The sequence below is a fragment of the Tachysurus fulvidraco genome, chromosome 24 (assembly GCF_022655615.1).
Source record: "Tachysurus fulvidraco isolate hzauxx_2018 chromosome 24, HZAU_PFXX_2.0, whole genome shotgun sequence".
NCBI lineage: Eukaryota > Metazoa > Chordata > Actinopteri > Siluriformes > Bagridae > Tachysurus > Tachysurus fulvidraco.
This window is the reverse complement of record NC_062541.1, coordinates 4848287-4874534: the sequence shown is the minus strand read 5'-3', so window position 1 is coordinate 4874534 and position 26248 is coordinate 4848287. Positions and strand designations below refer to the sequence as shown.

The following is a 26248-nucleotide window of genomic DNA, read 5'->3' as shown; positions in this document are numbered from 1 at the left end:
AAAGCCAAAGTGCCTGAGGCGAGCCAGAGGGATTGGTGAAGCTTTACCAAAAAAGAAAAGAAAAGAAATGAGTACACGCTGCAAAATTTTGCAGACTGCAAGGTGACCCAAATCCTTTGAGGACAGGTTTGGTGTGGGCTGTAAGTTCACAAAAATAAAACATGTTTATTAGAAAGAATACTAGGCAATAAATCAACTTGCCAGAAACCAGAATCACTAACTGGAGACTGTGGAAAGTAAATTTTCACAGAAATCAGACAGGAGGTCAGGCTGATCGCCAGCATTTGGCAGACGGCCTTTTCCAGAGCAACATACATTTCATCTCATTTGATACAGCTGATCAATTGAGGATTAAGGGCCTTGCTCTGGAGCCCAGCAGTGGCAGATAAGCAGAATGTAAAACAGGACTGACTTTAGAGTGACTTTTGAAATGCACAAGTCAGGTGATCAAACAGCTAAGGAGCTAAAATGTGACGAGGTTCCCGTGTGTATGAGGAGTGTGTGTGTTTATCGAACCCTTACCTCTCCGGGTTCATAGTTCTGAGTACGATAAGGCAGAGGAGAGTCGCAATCTGGGATGTAGTGATGACAGTACTCTTCTGCAGCTTGGGGGTCGTCCACAATCAGCAGTTGCTGGATATCTCCCTACCACACAAACACAAACATAAATTCAACAGATTACACAATCCATCTGGAAAACCCTGAATACCTCACAAAAAGAACCACAGCTTGTAAATTGTATTCTGCCATTTTCATTTTGATATTGTTTGCAATGTAATCACCAGGTAATATAAAAAACACAATCTAGTCAAAAGCGCTAATTACAAGCTGTAATCGCATAATGTGATGGCACACATGTCGACAAAATAAAGTGGACCAAGCTGCCAAAATACATACCTACTAATATCTGTTTTAGATACACAACATAAAACATCTTATTAACAAAAATGGTACAAGGACTGTTTCGGTAGCAGGCTTTCTGTGAGTAGGTATGCATCAAGGCTCGGTACTTTCCCAAATAGTCAGATTTTATCCTGCTTTGATATGAGTCGCATAAACAGAACGGATTACTGTGAATGTAAGGTCCAAGGTTTAAAACTTAAAGACTCAAATAAAGTCTTAGGGGGCTTTAACACTGACAGTTTATTCTAAAACAGAGCACAGTTCAGATACATTGCTAATATGGACCGTATGAAACGTGAAAGCAATCCGTACTCGGCTCTGCACTCATTCTGGAAGTAACCACAACAGTAAGTTTCCACAACACACGTAACTAACGAGATAAAATAATAATAATAATAAAAACACATAAAAGAATATTTATGCTGTGTCACATCATCTTCTCCGTGTGTGCTTGTGATGCACCGATGCACCAGAGTTCCATAGAATCAAATGAGACTTTAGAAATGTCTTTAGACTCTTCAGAAATGATTTGAATTTGCATATTTTGGCTTATTACTGCCATCCAGGTTTATATCATGTTGTAGTTAAGGACAATTTCTACAGTCAACAGCAGGTTAGTATTTATTCTAAAATTAGTATTCCCAAGTCTCACTCATGCTTCCCACCAAATTTTATGGTGGCTTCATATATTGATTTAAATATATATATATATATATATATATATATATATATAAATATATATATATATATATATATATATATATATATATATATATATATGTATGTATAACTTTAAATCTTTGCTATATTTCTTAGTCATTTAAGAGTAGCTACTCCTCCATTGTGCACAGACCAAAGTGACTCGAACGCACCTGATGTCATAATTATAACTTCCTACAAGTAAACAAGACCGTCCTAGAGGTACTGTACATGAACCCACAGAGAGTTCAGCTTTAACATTTGAGTAGGTCCTTATTTCCATATCCATACTTGATACCTGACTAGACAATGGCTCTCAAAGTCACTCTGCCCTGTAGGAATGTGAAATAAGGGTCAATGATACGTGATACGCCACTAAAGTAAGACCCGGCATGAGCTCAGCCTGAGATCAAGGCTTTAGCATGAGTAAAGATTGTTTAACTCTGTTTAAACATCAGTGTGTACATACAACTGGAAGAGCTGGGGGCATGACAAGATTTAGTGTATGGCATTAGGTGAGTCAGTCATAGCACTGGATCATGGGAAACGCCATTAAACGGTAACAGATTCATTCATTCATTCATTCATTCATTCATTCAATCAATCATTCAACTATCATCTTTATTTGGACCAGAGACCTAGAAAAAACATGTATTATAGGTCATATATACATCAAAATTAATGCAGACCAAAAATAGACAAATACCTGGTGGTAAAAGGAATAATTTTGGATTGGATCTAGTCTGTTGGTGCTCAGTGAGTAAGTACATGATAATGTGAAGTGTTAGATGCTGCCCCCTTTTGGCAAGAAGCCATAACATTCACTCCATTTCCAGTTTAAAGCTCCTTGGCAGCTTCTATTCCCGAGCAAATGTTGTTTAGCAAGAGAACATTCTTTTGTTTTCAGTGGAAGCTTGATCATGACTTAAACAAGTAAAGAAATGATTAGTCATCACGTTCGTCTGGCACAAGGAGGTGTTATTTGAAAGGTTCTTTCCCAACCCTCCCCACAAGCACCTCTGCGTACTATCTGAACATTAGAGTGCATTTAATAAGAAAATTATGGCATTAAGATTTAAACTGCTACATTCAGTCCAGAGTTCTCAAGAAGACACTCTTTCTCTTCTTGTTTGTCTATTCAAAGTCTCTCTCTCTCTCTCTCTCTCTCTCTCTCTCTCTCTCTCTCTCTCTCTCTCTCTCTCTCTCTCTCTCTCTCTCTCAAACACACACACACACACACACACTCACACCAAGTTCTAAAAACAATCATTTCAGATATTTCATTTAGGCCCCCGCTGTGGTGTCAGATGCATAATGAAGTTTGCATCTCGTAGACAATCTGGAAGCAATCGAGGCTCTTAGTCCTGACCACAGTCTCCAAGGCTGCTCTCCCACGCTAAGTTAACATATCCCCCCGGAGATCCCTGGAACCAGGGCCTGGGAAACGACCCGTGCACAGGCCAAGCTTTTGCCTCCACAAGTCGTGCTGGATCGAACCGGATGCAGCTTAGTAAAAATCACGAGACCAAATGATGGAAGTGGAGCAACAAGAACAAGCGAATGGTAACTGAGATTAATCACTTCACAGAGCGCAACGAACAGAACGATGACTGGTGGAGATTCCCAGTCATTAGCCGTACGCTGGAAACACTGACAAGGATATTTTTACAAGTCTGATTGTTTTATACATCCGTTTTCTGTAGTTCTTATCTTAAACAGAGTTACAGAAGTCTATTCCAGGTGAACCTGCCCTTAATGAGGGGACACCCTGGACAAGTGGGCCAATCCATGGCAGGGCAATTATTTAAATGTGAATTTTCTTCATATCCTCTAAACAAACAGCACTTCTAAATCGACCGGACTGCTCAGCAATTTTTTCTTGATCCTTCTTGACATATCACTGCCTGGAGAGTGAAATGCAGTTTACACCACTTTATCTTGTTTAGTATTGTCCGCTTGTTGAATGTGGTAGCAGTCATGTGGTAGCAGCCCTATTCTGCCATACAGGATGTTTTTTTTAGTATTTCTGAAATTACTGATCTGCTGGGATTTTTATATGCAACAGTTTATGCAAGAGGTTCGAGAAGAACGGCCAGATGCTTTTGGAGCTGAGGGGAAGGCTACAGTAACTCAAACAACCGCTGTTTACAACTATGGTAAACAGAAAAGCATTTCAAAATCAGACACAGCAGAAAAATGGATCGGGTTCCAGTTCGGTTTGCCAAGGACAAGAATCTGAGGCTACAATGGGCACAGGCTCATCCTGACTGAACGCCATCACCAGCTCTTTTAAATGCTAGAACTTTCTCTACACACATTACAGAAAAAGACAGAATACAACAACCTCCTAATCCATTCTCCTCCTAATCAATAAACAACTGTATCTTACTGTAGATTCATAATAACATTATTTGTAATAACACTCTCCGGTGTTTATAACAGTTTATAATCACACCTTCCAGTGTCACCCAAATGAGGATGAGGTTCCCTTTTGAGTCTGGTTCCTCTCAAGGTTTCTTCCTCTTCCATCTAATAGAGTTTTTCCTCACCACAGTCGCCTCAGTCACCTCAGGCTTGGTGATAAATACAAACACATTTAAATATAAGTCTGATATTGATCTTAAACTTTTGTATAATATTAATCTTGACCATTTTGTACTATATCTCTTATGTTCCTTACAGCTGCTTTGAGACAATGTCCATTGCTAAAGCGCTATACGAAGCGCCTGTAGCTTTCAGAAGTATATTATATAAAACTGAAATATATGTCTATACTTCGGCTTGTGATGGGTTTCCCTGACAACCAAAGATATCAGTTTAAATGATCTTTTGTAACACGAGTTATGACTTATCCAGTATCAATTTGTGTTCCCATTTGAACGGATAGATGCTACATATACAGTATGTGGTAGGTTTTCTGTAAATTTGTAAAGAGCTCTCAGAGAAGAAGTAAAGCTTTTACGGAGAGCCACATTACTGAGATGGATATGTTTTAAAGATTAAGTGAGAGTAATGAGAGGGCGGATACTGGGCTGTGATGATTAATATTGAGGAGAGTGTTTTAAAAGGTTACCCACGAGTGTGGGAGAGTTCAGGAACATTTAGTTATAGCAGAAGCGTCTAAAGTGGGTGTGGCCTGGACTGAAACATCTGGTTTGGATGACAAAAAAAGGCCTGAGATGTCTGGCCATTAGAGCTATACCTCACCTATGAATAAAAATGCCTCTTAAAATGTCCAAATTAAAAAAAGCTAATGGGGACTCATTTGCATAATGCGACTGGCTTCTAAAAGCTCCTTATTTATGATTAGCGAGCCCCATTAGCCATGCTGGGTGAAGTATTCCTTCAAGCCAGCGTACTGATAACAGCGTCTTTTTGAAGGTTAAAATATGCACAGCTAATGGATATAGAAGGTTGGACGCTTGTCCTCGGGGAGTTGCAGAAATGAAGAGAGGACGATTTACCAAACACGACACACACTGCAGACGGAGATACAAACCCTAAGGGCTAGATTAAATGACAGGATTGGGGGTTTTTTTTTGCCCTCCTCTAGGTTTCAACTAACTCCACAAGCCAAAACAAGTGTTTTGAGTCATGTAGGTCAATGCAGAACCTCCAGATATGCTAATGCACCCTCACATAGCTGCACCACGACCCTGAATTATACAGTTCATTATCCATTTATCCTACTCGAAAGTGGCTCAGATAAGCTTTATGCTTAAGTATCTGACCTTTGACCCATCCATCACTATAATTACAATTGCAGACAGAAATCTATGGAATAAATCACTGTGGCATAAACACTAGATCTGTCAAATCTTTTAACATACACCCAATTACTGTGGCAGGATTCAAGTCGAGAGCTTTTTTAAGACGTCTGTAAAATCTTTCCTGTCCCATTAAAACTGTCCTCCTCGTTCTAAATGCGCCTGGGAATCGGACCGTAATTTCAATCGCTCCTGAAAGACAATATTCTGTTGAAGCACTCAGTCGTAATCCGCTGCAGAAATGTCAACAAACCGCTTTCTCACACGGTAAACACAAATCCATCAGTGGAGATGACGGAGGCAAAACAAGTCTGAACAGCACCCGAAGATAAAGAGCCTCGAGTGAAGCTTTTGATTCAGCTCCTACCATCCAGTTATCACACAAACAGTGAAAAACGCAGGACTGATAAAACCTTGGGAGAAAAGATTTCTAGATTTAAACAAAAACAGTATACAGTCTATTTAAATCACAATGAAACCCAAACACAGATACATGCAACTGTAAAAGAATCAAAAGTATCATTTAAGGAAGTTTAATATATTTAATATGTTTAAAATTGTAATCATGTGTAATCATCAAGTGAATGTTTGCGGAAGATGGATGAAACACCTCAGGACATGTTTTGTTGTTAGGGAAAATGAATCAGTTCAGAGTAAATGTAATTTTATATCAGGACGCATCACATGTTTATATTTACATTTTTGGCATTCGGTAGACGCCTTTATCCAGAGCGACTTTTTATCTCATTTACACAGCTGAGCAGTCGAGGGTTAAGGGCCTTGCTCAAGGACCCACAAGTGGCAGGTTGGTGGTCTTGGGATTCGAGCTACAACACCAAACAATCTGTAATTATTTTCCTAACAGTACACTGAAAAAAGATCACAAAAGATCACTGAGATCACACCTGAGCTGAGAATCAGACTCATAACACTGGACTCATACCACTGCGCTATTAACACTATTCTACACTGTTCTACACTATTAACACTTTTCTTCACTATTCTACACAATTCAACACTACTAACACTAATCTACACTATTAACACTTTTCTACAATACTAACACTAATCTACACTATTAACACTTTTCTACAATACTAACACTAATCTACACTATTAACACTTTTCTACAATACTAACACTAATCTACACTATTAACACTTTTCTACAATACTAACACTAATCTACACTATTAACACTTTTCTACAATACTAACACTAATCTACACTATTAACACTTTTCTATAATACTAACACTAATCTACACTATTAACACTTTTCTACAATACTAACACTAATCTACACTATTAACACTTTTCTACAATACTAACACTAATCTACACTATTAACACTTTTCTATAATACTAACACTAATCTACACTATTAACACTTTTCTACAATACTAACACTAATCTACACTATTAACACTTTTCTATAATACTAACACTAATCTACACTATTAACACTTTTCTACAATACTAACACTAATCTACACTATTAACACTTTTCTAAAATACTAACACTAATCTACACTATTAACACTTTTCTATAATACTAACACTAATCTACACTATTAACACTTTTCTACAATACTAACACTAATCTACACTATTAACACTTTTCTACAATACTAACACTAATCTACACTATTAACACTTTTCTACAATACTAACACTAATCTACACTATTAACACTTTTCTACAATACTAACACTAATCTACACTATTAACACTTTTCTATAATACTAACACTAATCTACACTATTAACACTTTTCTACAATACTAACACTAATCTACACTATTAACACTTTTTTACAATACTAACACTAATCTACACTATTAACACTTTTCTTCACTATTCTACACAATTCCACACTACTAACAGTAATCTACACATTTCTACATTATTAACACATTTCTACACTATTAACACTTTTCTACAATACTAACAGTAATGTACACTGATAACACCATTCTACACATTTCTACACTATTAACACTTTTCTACACTATTAACAATATTCTACATTATTCCACATCACCACTATTCTACACTATTAGCACTATTCACCATGGATCCTACATTTCACTATGTTCAGCGTTATGTGGTTGAAATGACAATAAAAGCTTCTTGACCTGACTTGACTATTCTACAATACTGTACATGTGTTAATGACCTAATTGTAATACTATAGTTACAGTTCACTTTAACCACCGAGCCAACCAATTTCACCTACATGATAAAATCCCATTTATTTTTTAAAAACATTTCCCATGTTTCCCATTTCACATTTCCCATGTATACTTTTTTTTGCAAAATTTCCACACACATGCACGTTATGTTTTACTGTGTAGTGTACTTAGCTCTTACTTAGCTCTGTATTGTTTTATGCCAATTAAAGCTTCTTGACTTGAACTATAATGCCTTCCTGCTTGTTACTTTCTCACATACAGTACCTCAAACACTTCCTCGTCCAGTAGCCTGGTCCCGAACACGGTAACGCCGTCAGTGCGGACCACAGAGTCATCTCCACGATGCAGCTCTAGGGTCTCTATCTTCTTACAGTCCAGATACAGTGTGACTGACTTTCCGTCTATGCTGTAAGCAATCCGGTGCCACCTGATAGGGGGAAACATCAACATTAACCTTTGATAGGTTGTAGAAAATTTATTTACATTTTTATCTCTATTCAATGGACAAAGAGTTTTCATGGGGTTAAAGCCAGTACTGAGGCAACGGTGTATTGATGTTAGTGCATTAGTTCCACATGACTTTGCTTGTTTGCCTTACAGTGTGCAGAAACACTCACTTTCCATCAGCCAGGTTGATCTTCTTGAAAGTGGGGTAGAATTCAGGGGTCGGCTGTCCCCTGTGGTCCTCGTAGAGAAAGACGGGTGATCTTCCCAGCTCCAGTCCAAGCTGCTGTACGCCCTGTTCATCATACATAGACATCAAGAAGACCTGGGCGTTCTTCTTTGCCCGCACCGTCGTCATCAGAGAGAAGTTTTCAGGAAAAGCCGAGTCTATCGGAACACGTCATAGAGACACACTTCATGTGTCATAAAGGACTGTGAAGGAATGACTGTACAGTATATATGTATATAACATTAGCCATAACTATAAACTATTCCTTACACAATAATTGACTGTATAATTGAGCCATATAAAGTAACTGTGTTTATAACAATTATAATTGTGTTTTATAAGTGATAGTTAGCATGATATCAAGTTAGCATCAAGTATTGAGAAGTCATGAATTAAAAAAATTAGGTATTGTGAAATATTTGAGCACTTTTTTTGCTTAACTGGTATGTTAAATTCCACATCCTTTTATTTTTATGCACTACATATCATATTATAAACACCTTCAAATATTATATATACTGTATATTACTTTATTGTATATAATATTCCATGAATATATTTGTAGTATTTTCTCACACATTACACACATTTATTATGCATCCGTGTTCATACCTGGGAAGAGCTGTTGTGTCGGGGCACTGAGTTGGATCTTTTTATCTATCCTGAATGCTATGTCCACTTCCTCTGTGTCAACTCTATGTGTACATAGCCCTGCCTCCATGGACACGCCTTCCATTTGATCAGACAGCTCCAGCACACGCAGGACATCAATCAGGTTGCCTACAAGGAGAAACGTTAAGATGTTATACGTAAAGAATACATTACAGTGAAGGCCAGGGCTTCTCAAACTGTTTACAGTCAGGGATGCCTCTAAGTTCATTCAGACATGGACATAATAATTTGTCTGTTTGTTTGGGATTGTCTGTAGTATTTCCAACCTACAGTATTGGATTCGGTACTTACTTCTCTTGATTCAGTACCTAATGCATTCGATTCAGTATCTGTTGCATTTGATTCAGTACCCACTGTATTCAATTCCATGCAAACTGCAATTCGATTCAGTATCTAATGTACTGTCTTCAATTACTGTAGATCCGTACCGCATTCAATTGAGTACCTAAAGCACTGCTCCTTATTCAATTCTGATGTCAGCTAGAGAGCATGTGAGTCTCTGCTAATCCCAGAGTTATATTTGTTTGTAGCTTGCTATGATATTTTTTACATTAGTTGGATCTAATCCCTCCAAATATAAACACAGTTGTAGCCTAATTTAAAGCATCAAAATAATCTTGAACAGGCATGTACTTAGGATGAATAAATGCAATTAATAAACATAATTTCATGCTAATCAAAGTGGTCTGCTTGAAAATATAAACCTTTTGCTTGTGTGAAAACTCTAGTCTAAACCAAGCTTTCCTAAACGATAAATAAGCAGTAAAGTAAAGCACCTATTTATATTTGTTTATATATATTTATATATTTATATATTTATATATATATTCGGTTACAGCCCTTGACTATAGAGCACCTGTTGTTCTCCGAAAGCTCAAAAATGGCAGCTGTGTTACAATCAGGCATGCAGGTGGCTAAGCGCAACTGTCATTATGGGATAGACTTATGGCATGGTCTAGCCTGATGATAGTTAAGCTACACCTGGCACCTGTCTGTGGCTCCTTTCAATGAGAGACTCATCTGCTGTTCACTGCCTAGCTAGCATCCTCTCTGCCTCGGTTAATGTTTACTCTTGTCTAAAGCCTGCTCATGAGGAAGCTCTTCATGTCCTCGGACCTCAACTGTTTCTCTAGGTGTGACCCCTTTTTCTGAGTGAAGACAAACATGTCGCTTCAAAGAATCACAAATAATCTAATGAACTGTGTAAAACTGTAAGAAACGACTTAAATACAGACAACTAATAAATAAACTAGAATTTTCAAAACACACAAATAAACAATAAAGAAAGACTATCATTTCCTCATGCCAGCACAAATAATTAGCCTGCTTGACATCTTCTAGTAAAGTAGCGTACACTTGCCCTGAGATTTTTCCTGAATTTAGCTGAAATCAAAGCTAGTAAACTAGCATAAAGTTGTAGCATGTTTACACCAGAGGGTTTTCGGTATTTCCGTATCGATATGCATCTTTATTTTCTCAGCTAGTTAGCTGTTATTTCAGCTGCTAAACTAGCCTGTAAGTGTCTTTATTTGCTCAGTGATTGGTTCTTCATTATTAATACCACCAAGGATAGCTATCTAACTAGTTAACAGTTAATAAACTAGTTTGTAATTGTCTTTATTTTCTCAGTGATTTATTCATCATTAATATTAACAGAAATTGCAAGCCAGCTTGTTAACAGTTAATGAACTATCTTGTAATTGTCTTTATTTTCTCAGTCATCTAGGATTAATGTATCAGTAGCCAAGTCGGTCAAACATTTCACTGCCATCATGGTTTGTTCATCATTGTTATTAGCTAAACTAGCTAGCTGACTAGTTGACTGCCAGGATAATTGCGGTCAAACACACAAATGTTTTTAAAATATAACATAACAAACATGACTTGCTCTTACTATTAAGGTAAGGTAAGCTAGCAAGCCAGCTAGTCACAAGTGGGGTGCATTATTGCATTTTTGAGTAATGTTTACTCTACACAGTGATTTCTTTAGCACTTTCCAAGCCTCATAACATAAACCTAGCATAACAAACACCATTTCTCACTGTTTATTACTATCATTTGGTAAATAATCTAGCCAGCTAAATAACTGCTAATAAACATCCTCAAATATGTCACAGGTAGCAAACAGTAACAAGACACAAGCAAAAATACAGCATGCTAATATACTTATATATATATATATATATATATATATATATATATATATATATATATATATATATATATATATATATATATACTTCTTCAGATAGCTAGCTAGTTTAAATCAAGCTAATATCCTTTTGCATTAACCTGCAACAATGCCATGTGGGTTTATTAGCTGTTAACTAAACAGCAAAATATTTTAAGGAATATTTTAAGTGCATGAGGACATGGTGATGAGTCAGAATTGTCTTTATTTTATTTACTTTTACTATTTTACTATTTTACATTTTTACCATACAGCTTCTGCAGCTACGTTTCTATTTACCTCATTGTCTTGTGTATGAATTAACGCTTTGCTAGCATATTTAATCAAACCTGTGTAATCAGAATCAAACCCGAGGGATAAGTTAAATTATAAATCATATTTTTTGGTTCAGTGAAACTTTAAATACATCAGTTCTACTTGTGAGGGGGACAAAATCAATATGTTATTAAGCTCAAGGATTTATTTATTTTCACGCTGTGGCTTACGACACAGGGTTTGGCTAAATCTAAAGCATTGTACATCTGAACTGGACCATAATTGTGAATTGCCTCCTGCATTTATTCCTTTTTTATGACACTGTCCTTTGCTTCCTGCATTAATTAAACATGTGGGAAGAGTTTGCTTATTGCAGTCTACAGAACACTGTTGTGTTTTTATGGCATTATTTATTTACTTAACAGATGCCTTTTATTCAGTAGCTGAGCGCAGAGCGACGTGAGGCATGGCAACAGACTAAACAGGGAGAGAACAATAAAAAGGCCAAGTTACAGCACAGTGGAGAACACCGGGTGTGGAGTTAAAGGTTTCCAGACATCGGATAGAAAGAAAGAAACAGCGAATGTAAATATGTACATATCGGTCACAAACATATTTGCCGACACGCCTTTGGACTGTTTAGAACTATTGTTTTAATTCCCTTTAATTATGCAAGGACATTTTTGGCAATTGTGTAGTTCAAAATCTCTGCTGTAGACCAAAGATTCTCCATTTTTCTGAAGCCAGCCAGCCAGACAGACAGACAGACAGACAGACAGACAGACAGACAGACAAACAGAAAGAAAGAAAGAAAGAAAGAAAGAAAGAAAGAAAGAAAGAAAGAAAGAAAGACAGACAGACAGACAGTCAGATAGACAGGGAGAAGGGAAGGAAGGAAGGAAGGAAGGAAGGAAGGAAGGAAGGAAGGAAGGAAGGAAGGAAGGACAAGAAAGAAAGAAAGAAAGAAAGAAAGAAAGAAAGAAAGAAAGAAAGAAAGAAAGAAAGAAAGAAAGAAAGAAAGAAAGAAAGAAAGAAAAGTGCAACAGTGCAAAAAAAGGAGAAAAAAAAGGAAGGAAGGAAGAAAGGAAGGAAGGAAGGAAGGAAGGAAGGAAGGAAGGAAGGAAGGAAGGAAGGAAGGACAAAAAAGAAAGACTGACAGAAAGAGAGAAAGAAAGAAAGAAAGAAAGAAAGAAAGAAAGAAAGAAAGAAAGAAAGAAAGAAAGACTGACAGAAAGAAAGAAAGAAAGAAAGACTGACAGAAAGAAAGAAAGAAATCTGTCTTAAACACAAACACACACACACACACACACACACACACACACACACACACACACACACACACACACACACTTGTCTTTGTGAGGACCTTCTATCACGAAAATGGTGAATTCAGCTGATTAATGCTATGCATAGACATAAATTTAACCCTAAACATAACCTTGGGAGTCAACTGAAAGAATTGTTCTCTTATTACAGTACATTGTTATCTTATTACTCACATACACACACACACACACACACACACACACACACACACACACACACACACACACACACACAGGACATGAACAGGACAATTAGGAAGAGGTGTTTATTGGGCAGAGCAGCCTTATAATTTTCAACCTAATGAGGGAATTTCTGCAGAGTCTAGTGTTTTTCACACCCCAAACACACACACACACACACACACACACACACACACACACACACACACACACACACACACACACACACACACACACTCATATTTTGGGTGAAGCTCAGCTCAGTGTGTGAGCCCTAAACACCACATAGCTTCAGCAGACTCTGAATAGCATGGCATTGCCAAATATCTGACCTCTGACCAGGGCTAATTTGCAGCATAATAAAACTCAAAAGCTGAAAAGAACTGAGACCAAGAAATGAAATGTCTCCACAGAGAGGGAATTTTTACACATCCATAACTTCCAAGATGTTTCCAGAGAAAAAGCCATTGCATTTCTCAGTAAGCTGAGCATCACCGCAAATATTTGGGGGTTCCTAAAAACAGTCAGTTAACAGTCTAACAAGTCTTCCATGTGACTGGTCGAATCAATGAATTGGATTTAATCCAAGTCTCAAAAATTACAATTGTGGAGTGAGACATGATAAAGACCTTCGATGCTGAACATGTACATGATAAAACAAAAAATTCTGGGAAACAGATTTAAAGCAATGCCAGTGAACACGGTCCTCCACATGATTGGAAGTTCATCCCAGTGTTATCTTCATTACAGACCCAAGACTACAGAACAATAAACAGCATGAACACCAGTATTAAAAATCAAAGTCTCTTCCACTTCCCATGTCTCGTTTTACTTTAATGGGCATTTGCACGGGCTTGGGGAACGCCCTCCTCCTGCACTTTCTGAAAGAAAACCCAGGGGCATGTGGAGCCATGCCAGACTCTGGCTCAAACCGAATCCTAACACGCCGCTCGTGTTTTCCTCTTGCCAAAAAGCTGAACACCTGATCTATGTCTGTTTCACACTTCCAGCCAAAGCGAAGCAGCCGGAGGCAGCTCTACCCGCGTGTTTCATTTCATTTTATTTCATTTCATTCATGCAAAACTCTCTGGCAACATGCGCCGTACAGTATGTGCTCGATTGCACCAGGCAGGTTCACAGCATATACAGACAGGAGATATTATGAGATATGATCTGCCGCTACGACACTACACGCCTGCCTGGATGTGTCCGTCCCTGCAGGTCTCGGACCGCTTCACACTATCACCTCAGATAACCGATATCTCTCATCGAAGATTGTCGTGGCTTGATCTGAGCATTCCAGTCCTCTGATTTATTCTTAATGCATAAAACATGAATTCAGACTTGCAATGAATACTAACTAAAGCTTGTCATTCACACAAACCTAACAAAGCCTCAGTAGATAACCCTAACCCAAGGTAGAGACCTGCACTCACCAACACAAACACTCAGAGTTCTCTTTACCTTCTGTCATGTTACCCAAAAACAGAAATCTTTCCAAAAACATCTTCCTGAACTTTCATAACATTGCTTCCAGACATCAGGAACAATAATTCCTACTCCAGTCTCTCTGTTTTCCCAGATTAAAGAATTCTATCACTGCGATGTAATGTAGTTTCTACAATATAGGCACTATCTAGATAACTGATTTAAGGTTTCCGCTAAAAAGTCTTTACAGTCTTTAACACTGTAATATTCGAAGCTGTAGTATCTTTTCTCTAACTTCTATGTTTTCATGCTTTCTCAGGGCTCTCTTTTAAATGTTCCTGAACTTCGTGTTGTTGGCCTGCTTCTGCCTGAAGTCCCCATCGTTTAGAGGTCACAGGATGTTGTCACACAAGCTAGACAGACTGGAGATACTGGGGTTGCTGTGGATCGCTTAGAAACCATGGAGATGCCTTTTGAAATAAAGTTGATACGATCTGTTCTTCACACAATTTTCCATCAATGAACGTTTATACATTGAAGTGATGCATGGGATGTGGTAGCTCAGTGATTAAGGCGCTTGACTACTGATCGGAAGGTCATTGGTTCGAATTCCAAGTCCACCAAATTTCCACTGCAGGGCCCCTGAGAAAGGCCCTTAACCCTCAATTGCTCAGGTGTATAAACTGAAATAAGAAAAATGTAAGTCACTCTAGATAAGAGTGTCTGCTAAATGCTGTAAATGTAAATGTAAGTGATATACAGTATTTGGCAGGCAGTGGTGAAATGATGGACCTGGGAACTGAACTCACAACCTTCAATCAATTGGCCAACACTTTACTCACTAGGCTACCACATCCCCCATGAACAAGAAAGTCTTCATAGGAATCACACTCTCTGGTGTCACCCAGATGAAGACGAGGTTCCTTTTTGTCTCTCATGGTTTCTTCTTCATGCCATCTCAGGGAGTTTTCCCTCACCACCGTCACCTCTGGCTTGCTCATTAGGGATAAACTTAAAACATATCATTTATATCCTGAATTTATATATTTCTGTAAAGCTGCTTTGTGACAATATCCACTGATAAAAGTGATTTGATTTACACTCTTTAAAGATGCTTCATTATAATTCCATGAAGTGTCCATCAGCACGAATTCTAGGGTTTATAATAATAACAGTGTTTCTGCTGTTTAAGAGCAATCTTATCTATCTTCATTCATTCATTCATCCATTTTCTACCGCTCATCCGAACTTCTCGGGTCACGGGGAGCCTATCTTAGGCGTCTTTGGGCATCGAGGCAGGATACACCCTGGACGGAGTGCCAACCCATTACAGGGCACACACACACACTCTCATTCACACACTACTGACAATTTTCCAGAGATGCCAATCAACCTACCATGCATGTCTTTGGACCGGGGGAGGAAACCGGAGTACCCGGAGGAAACCCCCGTGGCACGGGGAGAACATGCAAACTCCACACACACGAGGCGGAGGCGGGAATCGATCCCCCAACCCTGGAGGTGTGAGGCAAACGTGCTAACCACTAAGCCACCGTGCCCCCTCCTCTTATCTATTATCTTATCTGTTTTATTTAGTCTGCTATGTAAATGAGTGTCTAATCACATACATCATATAGTATCTTTATAAGCTTGATCTTGCTTGCCATCTCTCCTCATGCTCTTCATGCAGTTTACTGTACCTCACACACGCCTTCTAACAAACAGAAAACACCCAAAGCAGCAAGAATCGTCTCCCAGATGAAGAGAAGTTGTTCATGGAGCTCTTGTCCCACAGCTAGCCATCTCTTTCCCCTGCTCCACACCCTGATTTACACACAACAGCATACTGTCTACACATGACCTGTCGTAAATCTTAACCGCAACCTTATGAGAGTTACGAGGCTGTTTTCCAAACAAGGCTACTCCTACTCAAAATTAAACCACACACACACACACACACACACACACACACACACACACACACACACACACACACACACATCTGCACCATTTCAGGGCTATGTTCGTAAAGCATTTCTGTACATGTTGCTTGACCTTATAGAGCTAGCTTAAAAAAAATTACCCTTGTTTAGGGTGACACCAGAGAGTGTGATTAGAAATGATTGCCCTATGAAGACTTTCTTGTTCATGAGGGATGTGGTAGCCTAGTGAGTAAAGTGTTGGCCAATCGATTACCATTGTCACATCTATGCTATGACATCATTGGGATTCAAACAAACAGTTCAAAGTTTTTGTAGTTACATTCGTTAACCTGACAATATGGGGGTTTTTTGGGTGGTGGTTTTTTTGTTTGTTTGTTTGTTTTTTCATTTTTTTAATTCTGTTGTAGGGGGAACGGTGGCTTAGTGGGTAGCACGTTCGCCTCACACCTCCAGGGTCGGGGTTCGATTCCCGCCTCCGCCTTGTGTGTGTGGAGTTTGCATGTTCTCCTCGTGCCTCGGGGGTTTCCTCCGGGTACTCCGGTTTCCTCGCCTTCCAAAGACATGCATGGTAGGTTGATTGGCATCTCTGGAAAATTGTCCGTAGTGTGTGTGTGTGTGAGTGAATGAGAGTGTGTGTGTGCCCTGTGATGGGTTGGCACTCCGTCCAGGGTGTATCCTGCCTCGATGCCCGATGACGCCTGAGATAGGCCCAGGCTCCCCGTGACCCGAGTAGTTCGGATAAGCGGTAGATAATGAATGAATGAAGGAATAATTCTGTTGTTATCCAAAAAACATGTTCTTGTGAGTGAGTTGGTACTAAGGAAACAGTTAGACTCCTTGCACAACCTTCTGGCTAATCAGATGTAAGAATTCAGCAACTGCTGTTTTGTAACGGTCATTAAATAACACGATACAACGTCATTCAGTGTCTAAAGACAACAAATGTACAGTAGGTCTACGGTGTCTTGAGTCTCATGTTGTATTGTGTTGTGTTGCACATTTCCACTTGTTAAACTTTTCCAGCACTGGAAAGAAAATAAAAAATGCTACTAGAGAAGCCATACAAACAATTCGCCTTTTCATTCATTGATGTGTGTAAAAGCAAAAAAAAAAAAGAAAGAAAACAAAAAAAAAGTAAAATGTCCCTAGTTGACATTTCTGGTGTTTCAAATCAGTCCACCAATTTCCAGTGAAGTCCATAAAGTAAATACAAAAAATCTGTTGTTTTCAAGAAGTGTGTCATCATCAAGGCTGAATCTGCTTCAAGTTATCTCTGACTGTCAGTTCCAATAAGAGGCATTCATGATCCTCTGCTACGTCCTCCTCTTCCTCCTCTTCCTCCTCCTCCTCCTTTTTCTTCTTAAGCACATTTCCATATAATTTAATCCTTAAAACTGGATGAAGCCCTGGAGTTACTCGAGAGCTTGGATAATAGACGAGCTGGAGATGTTATGGTGCCAGCAGGTGGTGCGGTGGTGTGTGTGTGTGTGTGTTTGTGTGTGTGTGTGTATGACAACTAGGGCATGGTTACATGTCCTTTCCACTCTCTCTGCACTTTACTCTGTTGGTGTTTACTAAGCATGAGAGTACCAGACTGCATTTACAGTGGAATCCCCTGCAGCTCTCAGCATCAGATACTATCCACTCACACACCTTCACACTCTATCCCACTCCCTCCCATCATGCATCACAAACAAATAAACATTTCACTCAGCAGACTGCAAAATCTCACAAAAATCAAAAAGAATGGTTCTTTTTGATTTATTCACTCATACAGCGCTGATGTAAGACTCAGAAACATCTCATCCGATGAACCAGGAGTCTTGCATTGTCACTTCTGTTCAGAACTGTGGACTGTGCAGCAATTTAGATGTCAGTATTCCATCAGATGCTGACAGGAGATCGGTCGGTCGTCCAGCTGAGTGATTCAGTTCAGGAAGAAAACAAGACTCTCACACACTTTAACTGTTTTTTTTTTGGTTGTAGAACCCTAAGACCCTATATTCTGTAGAACCCTAAGCCCCTATATTCTGTAGAACCCTAAGCCCCTATATTCTGTAGAACCCTAAGCCCATATATTCTGTAGAACCCTAAGCCCATATATTCTGTAGAACCCTAAGCCCCTATATTCTGTAGAACCCTAAGCCCCTATATTCTGCAGAACCCTAAGCACCTATATTCTGTAGAACCCTAAGCACCTATATTCTGTAGAACCCTAAGCCCCTATATTCTGCAGAACCCTAAGCCCATATATTCTATAGAACCCTAAGCCCCTATATTCTGTAGAACCCTAAGCCCATATATTCTATAGAACCCTAAGCCCCTATATTCTATAGAACCCTAAGCTCCTATATTCTGTAGAACCCTAAGCCCATATATTCTATAGAACCCTAAGCCCATATATTCTGTAGAACCCTAAGCACCTATATTCTATAGAACCCTAAGCCCATATATTCTGTAGAACCCTAAGCACATATATTCTATAGAACCCTAAGCCACTATATTCTGTAGAACCCTAAGCCCATATATTCTGTAGAACCCTAAGCCCCTATATTCTGTAGAACCCTACCCAGTAAAGTTCTATTAGAGCACGATTAGACCCTATTTTATGTAAAAACCTATGAGACCCTAATGAGACACTTAAGGTTCTATGTAGAAATTTACAACCCTTCTGTCTGTAGAACCCTACCACTAAAGTTTAAAGCTTAAAGTTTAAAATTAAGATTAAGAAATAAAAATTTATATCTAAAATTTATCCCTAATAAAGGAAAAACTCGCTAAGACAATAAGAGGAAGAAACCTTGAGTGGAACCAGACTCTTCCTCATTTGTGTGATAATGTCAATGTAAATAATGTCTTTTCTACAACAGTTTTTCGTTGAGTGGAATTAAGCTACCGAGCGCTCCGGAGGAACTAATGAGTCAGCGTAATGCTGAGTTCACCACAGACCCAAAACTAATCCCTTCCTGCCGAACTCTGCCATCGAATTGGACTTTATGCGAACTTGCAAATTGCTTACATGAGCTAACCTTTCTTTTAGATTAGGGAAGTTAATATTTAATCCCTGACCTTTTTTAGTAGATTAAGCAGACCATATCACATCCAGCATCCCTTCTGCTTCAAAAAAAATTGGCTTTTCTGCTGTAATTTCAGCTGTGTGTCATGCATCCTCATACCAAAAGTTAAAAAATCATAAACCCTACAGTTAAACTTAAGTTATAGATCTAAAGTGACACTGTAAAAGGAAGAGTATTTGTCTATCTAGGAAACGAGTTGAGTCAAACCCTCCGATATGACAATGATTTACAGCCAATGGTCTTTGGTCCAGTCATCATCATGACAGATCAGAAGAATCAAGACTGCATGACTTAAACGTCAACATCAACATCCTTAGCTGTTTCATTGCTGACACCCTCTCATGTTCCATATGACTTCCTGCCTTTTATGTGTTTTCGCATCGTTTGGTGTGCCTTGAATTATAAAGAGAACAGCAGTGCGTCTGCATGTGCAGTTCACCCCCTGGCCTCCACTCCGGCGGCTCAGCAGGAGGACTCGATCGCTACGGCAGAACAATCTCTGATGACTGATGTAAGAGTGTGAGAGGTTGTTTAAGTTCAGCTTCAACTCACTTCAACTTCAGAAGCGATTAAAAAAAAAGCCTTAGTTCCCTTCATGTATGAGACACCTGCAGGGGACAACCAAAAGCACCCATTTTCCACAAACAATTTTGCCACTCAAGCGCTGCACCGAGTACAGTATGCTGCCAAAAGGGAATTCCCATCGATACGCACAGCGTCGTCCAAGTCGAGACATCGTCTATGTTTGCACAACCTGAGACCCTGGAAATCTACAAGACCTACTACAGCTTCCAAAAAACCAGACTGGGTGTTTTTGGACGAGGCTAGTTTGCCTCTGTGGACCAGATGTTTATACGACTACTCGTAGATTATAGAGAGTCGCCGCTTGAAGCTGGTGAATGTTGAATGTTGGCGAATGTTATCTATGCATACGATATACGCTGGTAGGCTTCTATGCATACGATATACGCTGGTAGGCTTCCAGCTCATTACCAAATATAAAAAAAATAAATAAAAAAACAGAGCGCTGAGTTCCAGCACAGCAGGGAGGTCGGCTCAAAGAAGGGAAATGCTTAGCGGTCCCATTAGAAAGCATATCCCACAGGTCTAACCAGTAGCATTTATCCTATCCTCCCATCACTTTCTTCTCTCATACATTTGCTTATATAGAGAGGGATCAAAGGGAGAACGTTCTCTGGTGGAGACCGTGTGAAACGGCAGGATCACGCGCTTGAATTCCTCTCTGCTTTTTGGACAGGATGCTGAATTCTGACATGAAAGAGCATGCAAAATAAAGGGAATGCTTGAATGCTTGTAGAATGCTGTTTTTCCCCCAACATGGGTTGTGATGAGAAGTGTGTAGTTACACACAAGCAGCCAACTTTCACAGGTTTAAATGTATCTGTGCTAATTATAATCAGTCTCTGATAACACCCAGCTTACATGTTGGCCGATGTCACCCTGTGCCAATTTAAAACACAATGCGGTTATTTGCACAAGTTTTGGAACACCCTAGGACACCGTTGCCAATGTTTTCTTACCATCATTCATCCTCAATAAGCACTTTATCTTGATCAATGTAGCCGTGGATCTGGATCCCGTCCCTGAATGTGAGGCGGGAACAGATGCCAGGACACACACATTCACATCTACAGGCAATAAAAGTATCTAATCCGCCTACAGGCATCAATTTGGGCAGTGGTGGAAAGCAGGGAATCTGGAGGTACCCGCATGGGACAGGAAATACATACAAAAAGCGCTGATATGGCTTGATGACTTACTAAATTAAAATACAATCTCAAACATTAGATATTTTCATGGAAACTAAAGCACAGTTACAAAAGCTGACTGAAAATCTGAACCATTAAACAGGCATGTGCCAAAAGTTGAATACACTTCCAGGTATCTTTGTGCATTTTTACCCTTTATGCTGGATCTAAGTGTGCACCCAACACACCCAATCCCCACTCTAAATTAACTGATAATAGCGTTAAAATTTACAGCAATACATCAGGACTGATTTTGTCCGCTTGAACGAATATTATTATTTCTTTGTGGCTTGAAAAAGGGGGGATGCCAAAACTTTTGCATCCAAAATGATTCATATATACAAAAAGATGAAGTTGATCATTAATTTGACACTTGACAATGCTAATCATACCTGAGATAAGAGATATTGATTTTTTTTTTTGGGGGGGGGGGGATCGCATGAATAGGAAAGGTGTTATTATGTTAAAATAAAAAAAAGTGGCTTAAGAATATTCACTAGTTTCAAATTAAAATGCGAATGTGTAAATCTTGAGCATGTGTGGCAGTAGGAGTAAAAAAGAGCAGTTTAGTCATAGAGTAAATAGTAAATATTAGGTATCAGTAACATTCTCTCTCTCTCTCTGTCTCTTAATGTCATTTGTCACATAGCTAATTAGCAAGATAACATTAATTTTTAACTGAACCACTGAATTCTCAAAAAAAAAAAAAAGCACATCACAAAAGACCCGTCCAGAATAGAATGATTTCCGTTCTGTCCTGATCGTTGAAGTACTGACATGAATGAAGGATGACTGATGAGTGAAGGTCACAATGAAACATTTTAAATCTGTTTTGGAGCTCAAGTCATGTAAAGTGTCTTGATTCAATTGTTTGTACAAACTGATTTATAAATTATTGATTCACAAATCAGAATATAAAATTGTTAGCTGCATATTTCCTATGCTAACTTACACACACACACACACACACACACACACACACACACACACACACACACACACACACACACACACACACACACATAACAAACCAAACCAAGCTCAAATTTTGAAGTGTAATAGAATATTCCTGGGTTTAAAAAAAGTTAGACCTCTTATCAGTCACACAACATATTACAAGCTTTAAAATATATAATTTGAATCAGATTTGAAACTCAAGCAACTCTCTCTCTGTGTGTGTGTGTGTGTGTGTGTGTGTGTGTGTGTGTGTGTGTGTGTGTGTGTGTGTGTGTGTGTGTGTGTGTGTGTGTGTGTGTGTTGGGTGGATGGGTTTCCACGATTACATACAGTATAGTGTCAGTTGCAAAGGAGAGTTTTATTTCCCCCTGTACTTTATAAAGTTTACTATGTTTACAATTCTAATTGCCCCACCAACACATTATTCCCAGGATACCCTCTTAGACCTCGTTACCCCCTGATACATGCAACTCTTCTAAACATATTCAAACTACCCAAGAAGCGCACTATAACCACCCAGAAGCGCACTTTACACCTTACTCTTTACAGCTATACACGTTACCTCTTTACCCCCAAAACACTTCACCCTTATTTTCCGACACACACACACACACACACACACACACACACACACACACACACACACACACACACACACACTTTACTTTACTCTTTTTCAACGTCTGCGCAACTTTACCCATCTGCTCTGCTACTTTACCAGCATGCGTTGTGGCGGTGTGTAAAATGATGAGGAGAGCCAGAAACACTCTCTCTTCTCTCCCCTTCTCTCGGTTCATGTTGAACGGTTCAAAGTTCCAGGCAGAAGACGCGTTGATTACACTGAAGCCATGCGGCGTTGGAAGGAAAAAAAGACAAGCGCGCAAAGTTACGGTGAAGCGCTGCGCAAAGTTGAAGACGGAGGGTCCGGTTTAGAAGTGTCCTCGTTCCCAAAGTGTCTTGGCTGCACTGTCTCCCTCTCCATCAAGCCTCTCTCTCTCTCTCTGATGCGCACTTGTGCTCCCTCCCCAAAACTTTCCCTCCTCTCTCTCATCTCCTCCCACGGAGACTGTCATATTGCATCCTTAAGTCCTAGTGATCATTAAATGCCTGTACATCCAACAGACATGACGTGTCCATATGATGATTTAGATCTTTGTCCTAGATCTTGTGTAAGAAAACTATATTGTACAGTAGCAAATAACAGAACAACCTACAAGATGGTTAACTTTATCACTTTATCGGTAAATGGTTTAATAAAGTTAATGCACAAACCATTTTGCCTTTAGTTTTGCCTCTCGCCATGATATTAAAACCATTAGATTACAGTGAAATTCACCAAGAAGTGGAATATATTAGGCAGGGAGTAAATGGTCAATTTTAGAAGTCGATGCGTTTGAAGCAGAAAAATAGGCAAGTTTAAAGATCTGAGTGATAGTTTGAAGAACAAGAGTTCAAGTTAATGACTTGCTCTCAAAATTCCCCAACTCTCATTCTGATGGATCATTTGTGGGATGCAACTAACAGGATTTACAGGATCTGCTGCTAACATCTTGGTGCCAGATACCACAGCACACCTTCAGGGGTCTTGGAGTCCATGACTGATGATTCAGAGCAGTTTTGGTGACAGTTTTAATGTTCTGATTAAACCATTTTATATCTATGCTGCATGCATCCTTTTAAATTGTTCTAGATAGAAAATAGTGTATGTCGGCTTCATTAACTGCAAATGAAGTAAAAATAAAATGTTTGCAACTGGATTCATGCATAAAAATAAAAAACAAAAACTTCCAGGAAATAAATATGAAGTGAAGTGAACAATAACTGCGAGACGATATAAGACATGGCACAGTGTCCGCTTGTTGAACTTCATTGTTCTAAATGAGGCTGAACTTTAACCCCTTTGGTCGCTGGGAGCAGGGAATCCTAGAATGGTGGAATGGTGAGAAGGTAGCAGGGGAGCAGGGAGGTTATCTATACCACTCCGTCTCACTAATGCACCGTGTCTCTGCACTTGCTGCAACAGGAACATGACATTGTTATCACCCTAAGCCATCTTTCTTGATGGACTGCAGACTGGGGAAAGTTACCCAGATAAATGAGCCCTTATCCATACATGGACTGGCAGCATTGAGGACAGCAGGATTACACACACTCCTCTTTTGGCTGTTCGTCATTGAAGGAGTGTATATCAGCTGCAGGGAATCGAAGTTGCACAGAGAAGAGAGAACTATATATATACAGTATATTATAACATTAAATTCTTCTCTCTCTCTCTCTCTCTCTCTCTCTCTCTCTCTCTCTCTCTCTCTCTCTCTCTCTATTTCTGTCTCTTTCTATACAGTATGTATATATATATATGAGAGAGAGAGCGAGAGAGAGAGAGAGAGAGAGAGAAGAATATAATGTTTTATATGTATTTGTACACGTAATTCTATTTGTATTTTACATTGTTACTCTCTTTTATTTTATTTTTATTGTTTTCTTTTTTATCCTAGGTTTGTATCTCATTTACTCATTTAGTTTTATTTTATTACTCATCTGCGTACGTTTGTGACTTGTGTTTCAGTTAGGAGACAATGTAATAAAGTTTTCAGTGTGGTGATTACATGCAGCTGTGAGACATCAACACTGCTCTGATATCCTGAGAGTTTAGTGGCTGTGCTGTCTGCGTTTGTTCTGTCTTTAGCCCTAACCCAAAGGTTATAAAAGGTGATTTTATTTGTTTCTTTGCAATTCACATGACATCACAGTAGGTCACAAAACGTTGTTTTGAGAACAGTTACAGAGAGAGAGAGAGAGAGAGAGAGAGAGAGAGAGAGAGAGAGAGAGAGAGAGAGAGAGAGAGAGATATGTTCCCCCCCCCCCCCCATGAGACTAGAAATGCCACTGATTCCTTATGCATTGCTCACACTGGTGTTTTTTTACAGATCAGAGCTCATCCTCTAGTTTTGTTGATGCAATTCATTGATAGCAAAGAAATGGAAAGGAAAAAATGGTTATTAAAAAAAAAAAACTTTCATAAATTTGAATCATAAACCAGGAGCCCAGCCACCAGGGTCCTATTGTGATGGTTAAAATGGTTTATTTTCTCCTCTGGGAGTCAGTGGCAGCTCTTAGAACCCCTTGGTGGATTTTTATGAAATTTGGCACATTCATTGAGGACAGTCCAAAAATACCCAGGCTTGATATTTTGGGTCAAACCTCAACGTACATTTTTGCTTAAAATTCTAACTGTCCATAATGATTCTGTAATTCTATGTAAATGTAGTGTACTCAGTTTTGTTGTGTCTTGTGTTGTAAGGAATCAAGTCTAACACTTCAGTTGAGCTGCTATGTGTTTAGTCCCAATTTGCTTCCAAATTCATATTTCTAGTGTCTTTTTTTTTTTTTTTTTTTTTGCTCTGTAAAATGTTCAGGCTTTCAAAACTTTGCTAGCAAAATCCTGCAGTTTCAGTTTCAGGCCAACAAGATGCTCACAAGTCAGTTCTCTAACTGAGAACATTCTGATTGAGTGATAACATCCCTGTAACCCAGGCTAGGAAGGTACTGTACTGTTAAGATGGGTCAAAAGGCCATTAAGAATGTATCTGGATCTCCCAGAGGTGGAACAAGGCTATGGGAAAGCTATAGAAACCTCTGTGGAAGACACACGGGACATGAGACCCATCCAGTTCTACAATCCTTCCTTTTATTCCTTCATTGTGCAGTCCACACTCACCCGAATTCGCCCCGCTGAAGGGATGGATTAACTGTGAAAGCATTCAAAGTGTAACTCTTTACAGGAAATGGCTGCTAGTCAAGATACAAAGGCTTCGAGGCAGAAGGTCAATGAGAAATGATGTTGAGTAGGCGTAATAAAAAACGTATGTGTACAATAGTGTGGATTCTTGCAAAACAACATGTTTTATAAGGTAATTACATCTGCACAGGATATTGAAGATGATTGTGGAAAAGCTCAAACTAGCGATTTCAGTTTCGTATGCACTAAACAGAGGGTTTCTTTTTGGCAATTCAGGACTTTTAAAACACCTTTGGAGCTATGTCAGTGCTTTGATACGATCCGAGACGTATATGACGAGAAAGTTACTGTCATCAACAGTTCCAGAAATAACATTTATTCCTTCATTCATTTTCTACCGCTTATCCGAACTTCTCGGGTCACGGGGAGCCTGTGCCTATCTCAGGCGTCATCGGGCATCGAGGCAGGATACACCCTG

General features: G+C 39.1%; 1 protein-coding gene across 3 annotated transcripts in view; it reads right to left on the bottom strand.

Annotated features, from left to right (window-relative positions):
• The window catches only part of col5a3a (collagen, type V, alpha 3a), an 89255-nt gene extending 66227 nt beyond the window's left edge, over positions 1–23028 (bottom strand). For 2 of the 3 annotated variants that reach the window (XM_027155122.2, XM_027155124.2), the window contains exons 1-5: positions 22729–23028; positions 8847–9014; positions 8179–8392; positions 7826–7988; positions 523–645 (exon numbers count right to left, since the gene is read on the bottom strand). In XM_027155122.2, the coding sequence (XP_027010923.1) occupies positions 523–645; positions 7826–7988; positions 8179–8392; positions 8847–9014; positions 22729–22828 (768 nt within the window). In that variant the 5' untranslated portion in view covers positions 22829–23028. The remainder of the gene's footprint in view (positions 1–522; positions 646–7825; positions 7989–8178; positions 8393–8846; positions 9015–22728) is intronic. The other variant, XM_027155123.2, reaches the window with a different exon arrangement.
• Between the last annotated feature and the right edge of the window lie 3220 nt (positions 23029–26248).